The following is a 6,000-nucleotide window of genomic DNA, read 5'->3' as shown; positions in this document are numbered from 1 at the left end:
TGCGCCTATGAGGTTTGACGTACCCCATGACAGATGTTCTTATCACTTTAAATTGGTAAAAAGGGTAAAATGTTCAAAACCATTGGCTTATAAGCGTATAGGTGAAAGAGGCAGTGTACAAATCACATCTCCATACCTTTTTAATAGTTTACAAAGTTGGAATTTTATATAAACATAAGAACACATCGAGAGACCGAATATGAAGTAAAAAGTTATTGAACTTTATGTATTCGATTAAATATCGTATAATGAGAAGACGGAGAAGAAAACTCCAAGACAACAATTATATGCTCAGAAAGAAAACTATCGATAAAAAAGCTATTCGAAATTCGTTAAAGGAAGAAGAAAGAAACATGTTATTGAATAACGAGGAAGAGGTCTACATGCCCTGATCCACGAGGTAATCTCCCAACCTCTCGACGACCATGTTGCATTGTCCGGGAGCAACGGGCTCATCATAAATGCCCATGATCATGGCTTGGCCCGTTTTCTTGATGCATATTCCTCCGGCTCCCTACCAATCGAAAATTAACACAAGTTACTAGAAGTCGTTAATGGGTGTGTTTGGCTAACAGGTAAAACATGTTTGGGTCAAAACAAATCGTTGAACACATATATGACTTGTAAAACTTATATTATTCTAGAAATAATTTCTGTTTTTTTTTTTTTTTCAAATAACGAAGGTAAGTTGACTATCGGTCAAATAGGTTGAAAGTCATCCAAATTCCATTTTTGATGCATTCATAAATTGTTTTAAAACAAGCTTTAGATGTAACGTATTTATTATTTAAACATTTCAGTACTAGTAAGTAATATGTTGGGAATTGTGTAAACCGCATAACCAGGGGTGCAAACAAGCCGAGCCGTAAACCACATAATTAGGAGTGCAAACAAGCCGAGCCGAGCTCGACCAGGCTCGAGCTCGATTAACTTATTAACTTATGAGAGCTCGAGTGCTCGTTGGTAGTTTCTCAAGCTCGAGCTCGGCTTGTTTATTATCTATTAATTAATATATTAAATAAAAAATATAAATAATAGACTCGTTTAGGCTCGTGAGCTCGATAAGTGAAGCTTGGGCTCAGGCTCGTTTACTAAACACGCTTATTTTTAGGTTCGGGCTTGGCTCGTAAACAAGCTTAAATAAGCTCGGTTGGGCTCGTTTACTAGACAACTTTAAATAAGGGGTAAATGTTATTAAACATTAATAAAAATTAATATTACACTAAGGCTCGATAAAGCTCGACTAGCTTCAAATGCTAGGCTCGAGCTCAGGCTCGATAAATAAATGAGCTTTATTTAGGCTCAAGCTCGGCTCAGGCTCAATAAGGCTCAACTCGTTATGAGTTTTTTCTACCCCGCTAATTATGATTATTTTTTATGCACTTTGAACAAGTGAATTATGTGGTTTTGCGGCTCTTAACATACTATTGGTTGTGAAATGAACATGCCCCTATATGGTTATATCTATAATACATGGACAAAAAAGGGTTGACGGGTCAACAAAATCCAGTCTATTTCAACCCGGAACTGATAAATGATACGTTTCAACCCGAACCCGTTAATTCTATATATATTACCTTCTTTCCACGGATAACAGCTCCCGGTTCCCCTTGGAGGACCATATATTTTTGACCCGCGATGAACATACCTGTTGGGGCAAGGGTACCAGCTTCATCAAATTCCTTAATGATGCCTTTCATCTCCTCAGGTTTAAACTGCAAAAACAAAACATCTCTTCAACTTAAATATAATATCACATCTTGTAATTTAACATGTTTGAGATCCTTATGAGCAAACTATCATCACAAAATCAAATTCAAGCAAATTAATTTGCAATGACCTAGATCTTAAATTCAATTTGGATGATCATGTGCATACTATAATCACACGATTACATATTGTTCAGCAAACAACGCAAAATACAGATCTAACAAGGCATGGATGATTGATGAATCATCGTCACATACTCACATGCGATAATTTCACAACCCAAATCAGAAACTAACATTATAATCATCCAGATCAACATTGAAAAGCCAAACCAGATTTGACAAAGCACTATTAAAGCCATTGCAACAAACGATAACTGATTAAACCTAAATCCGAAATTAACACTAAAATCATCCAGATCAACATCAAAAAGCCAAACCAGATCTAATAAGAACAAGTAAATCACTAAATCATCGTAACATACAATAACTTCACAACCTAAATCAGATCAATCAAAATTAACACTAAATTCATCCAGATCAGCGTCGAAAAGCCAAGCCAGATCTAACAAAGCACGAATAAATCATCCCAAGTCCCAACACAATAACTTCATAACCTAAATTAAAATTTAATCCTAAAATCATCCAGATCAACATCGAAAAACCAAACCAGATCTAACAAGCACGAGTAAATCATTGCAATATACAATAACTTCACAACCTAAATCAGTCAACTGTAATTAATACTAAAATCATCCAGATCAACGTCGAAAAGCACTATTATATCTCACAAAGCACGAATAAATCATCGCAACACAATAATTTAACGACCTGAATTAGAAGCTAACAGCCTAACACTATAATAATCCAGATCTAAATCCAAAAGCAAAATCAGATCTAACTAAGCACGAATAAATCCTCGCAACACAATAACTTCAAAACCTAAATCATCCAGATCAACGTCGAAAAGCCAAGTCAGATCTAACAAAACACTAATAAATCATCGCAACACACGATAATTTCGCAACCTAAATCGGAAATTAATCCTTAAATCATCCAGATCAACAAAGCACAGATGAATCCACAGCAACAAACAATTTCACAACCTAAATCAGAAACTAACCGTAAAATCATCACGATAATCATCGAAATGCAAAATCAGATCTAACAAAGCACTATTAATTCCATTTCCAACCAAAAATCATCATCAAAAAGCAAATTCAGATCTAACAAAACACGAACAAATCATCGCAACACAACAATTTCACAACCTAAATCAAATCAATAAAACTTCAAAACCAAAACACGAACAAAATGTAACAAACCTGAGGAAACTTAGCACTCTGAGCCCAAACGGTACCGTCGAGACCGAGAATAGCGGCAGAGGTCAGATGCTGACCGGTGCCTTCAATGTCGCACATCAAATGCTCGTCGACGTAAGTTTGCCACGACATTTTGGATCGAAATGTGTGTGTTGGATTGAAATTTGAGAGATTAGACGATGATAATTAGGGTTAAATACAGAAAAACGAAGAAGATTTGAAGAGAAGAGGTCTTCTCTCCCTCCGTCGTTTCATCCGTCCATTCGATTTCCGCCATTTCCGGCCGACTTCTTCGCCGGAGTTTATAACCGTCGGTATAATGTAGGGTTTGGATAACCGTCCAAATATTCCTTTGAATTATCTATCTCAGTTTTATTATTATTTGAAGCTGTTAATTTTTTTTATTATTACTTATAATATATTTTATTTTTATACGCATTATAATATACTACTAGGGTGCCCGCGCGATGCGGTGGGGGTGATACTTTGGATTGCGGCACTCGTTTCTGGTAGTTTTCTTATTCGTATAATATTTATGATAACATTATTGTGGTGGATGTATGTCATTAGTGTTACACATATGTAAAGTTTTGATTTTTATAAAAATTAATAATCATGAGACAAAAAAATATTGTTATTTTTATAAAAATTAATAATCAAAAGACTTGTTATAATTGTAAAGTATGTTTTTTTATTGGTTAAGTTATAAAGTGTATTTTTATTCTTTAAAGTTCATAATTTTTTTAAATATCCACATAGTACTCATACAATAAACTTTAAGTTTAAAATATTCGATTTTATAAAAATAAAAAATAGTATTTGACTCGTAAGTACGTTTTATAGCTTTAACTTAAATTGTTAAATTTTGGTTTTTTACAGATATAAAAATTTATATTTTTATAAAATTTCAAGAACTGTTTTTATAAAAAAAAAAAATAGGATGTTAAGAGTTTATATCTTTATCAACTTTATATCATACTACGTTCAGACTTTTAGTTCCTAACTAATCTATACTATATAATAAAAGAAACCATTAATTGGACACATGTCACTCATTGGAGCCATCTATTTTTTAGCCTATTGAAATTTAAAATTGTTTATGAAAAAGTTACATTATGAGATATCCGAATAGATATCAATTTAATATTATATTATTACTTAAGAAATATATTGTTTATGAAAAAATTATATTATGAGATATCCGAATAGATATCAATTTAATATTATATTATTATTTAAGATATATATATATATATCTTAAATAATAATATAATATTAAATTGATATCTATTCGGATATCTCATAATATAATTTTTTCATAAACAATATATTTCTTAAGTAATAATATAATATTAAATTGATATCTATTCGGATATCTCATAATGTAACTTTTTCATAAACAATTTTAAATTTCAATAGGCTAAAAAATAGATGGCTCCAATGAGTGACATGTGTCCAATTAATGGTTTCTTTTATTATATAGTATAATATATATATATATATATATACACACACTATTAATAACCTATTTAGAAAAATATACTATTAATACTAGGTTAGTTCCCCGTGTGTTACACGGGTTGAACAATTTAAACTATATAATAAATATTTCTTGTAAATGCAAATCAAAGCCGGAGACATTATATATATTTGATAAATAATGAAACTAATAATAATAGTAAAGAAAATCCCATACATGTGTAGAGAGTCGTCTGTAAGAATTCATTTACCCTGTTTGAGTTCGAAAAAATATGTTCTTTCGTAATGTTTTAATATTATAATTTAATTTTAAAATAAAATGGGTATTGGGCTCAGTAAGAGCATGTTTGGTTATGTTTTTTGAAACAACTTATAGACTTATTGGGTATGGAGTGACTTATTGACTTATTGGTTTTTTCCTCTCACATACACCCATATTGTCAAACATCATTTTGTAGATTATGACTTTTCAAAAAGCCAATAAGTCAATAAATTTTTTCAGAAAGCTTAGCCAAACATGCCCTAAAGCTAATGCCAATGGGTATTGGGCTCACTAAAAGCATGTTTAGTAATGCTATTTTAAAAAAATTAACATAGATATCAGTTCTTTTTTTTTTATAAAAAACACGTGTGCGGTGGTCCTCCCCGCACACCCTTATCACCGCCCATGCATGTGTATACTCATTTAAGTAATCGATATACATTTGATGATATCCTATATTTTTTTTGTATTCAATTTACATTTTTCTATTTAGTATTATTTGCAATTATTAACATTTTTCTAAATGTATATATAGAGTATGGATGTTACTGATATTTTGAAGAATAATTTTTAATTTTGACATATATATTGATTATATTCAAACTTATAATTATATAATGTAGTCATGAATTTTAATAAAATCCAAAAAAGCGTGAAACCCTTTTCGAATTTCAAAGGGTTATAATTATCATATAAACATTTTTCAATTTAATATTATCTACAAATTAGAAGATAAATTATTAGAAAACTAAATAATAAATTATTTATAAATCTAAAAAACCCCGTGTATTGTACGGGTTGAATAAATCTAATTTTATATATCAAATAATAAAAAAATTTATATTTTTAAAAACTCATGTATTACATAGGTTGTATAAATGTAATTTTGTATAGTAATTTATTAAAAAAGTTATATCTTTAAAAAACCCCGTGTATTACACAGGTTGAATTTATATATCAAAAAATAAAAAATTATATTTTTAAATACCTCATGTATTACACGGGTTGGATAAATGTAATTTTGTATAGTAAATGATAAAAAAAAGTTGTATCTTAAAAAACCTCGTGTGTTACACGGGTTGAATAAATGTAATTTTATATAGTAAATAATAAAAACTTATATCTTTAAAAAACCTCGTGTAACACACGAGTTGAGTTCTGATTAATTTCAGATTTTGATTTTCTGCATTTTCTCTCCTATTAAATAATAATAATTTTTCTCTCCTTA

General features: G+C 30.3%; 1 protein-coding gene across 1 annotated transcript; it reads right to left on the bottom strand.

Moving 5' to 3' along the window:
* Nucleotides 1-200: 200 nt before the first annotated feature.
* Nucleotides 201-3,395, bottom strand: LOC110877096 (profilin). Its single transcript, XM_022125254.2, has 3 exons — nt 3,035-3,395; nt 1,578-1,715; nt 201-514 (listed from the first exon to the last, which is right to left on the bottom strand). The coding sequence occupies exons 1-3, from the start codon at nt 3,161-3,163 to the stop codon at nt 380-382; spliced, it is 402 nt and encodes a 133-aa protein (XP_021980946.1). The 5' UTR covers nt 3,164-3,395; the 3' UTR covers nt 201-379.
* Nucleotides 3,396-6,000: the final 2,605 nt, after the last annotated feature.

This window comes from Helianthus annuus, chromosome 9, assembly GCF_002127325.2.
Source record: "Helianthus annuus cultivar XRQ/B chromosome 9, HanXRQr2.0-SUNRISE, whole genome shotgun sequence".
Taxonomy (NCBI): Eukaryota; Viridiplantae; Streptophyta; class Magnoliopsida; order Asterales; family Asteraceae; genus Helianthus; species Helianthus annuus.
The sequence above is the reverse complement of the archived record's forward strand: the minus strand, read 5'-3'. Positions and strand labels throughout refer to the sequence as shown.

Bases quoted from the DNA above. Each gene is read 5' to 3' on its own strand.
- LOC110877096 (XM_022125254.2), bottom strand. From the start codon at position 3,163: ATGTCGTGGCAAACTTACGTCGACGAGCATTTGATGTGCGACATTGAA. The intron at 1,716-3,034 runs GTTTGTTACATT...TTGTTTTTGCAG, and splicing joins AGAGTGCTAAGTTTCCTCAG to TTTAAACCTGAGGAGATGAA. The intron at 515-1,577 runs GTAATATATATA...TTCGATTGGTAG, and splicing joins CTGTTATCCGTGGAAAGAAG to GGAGCCGGAGGAATATGCAT.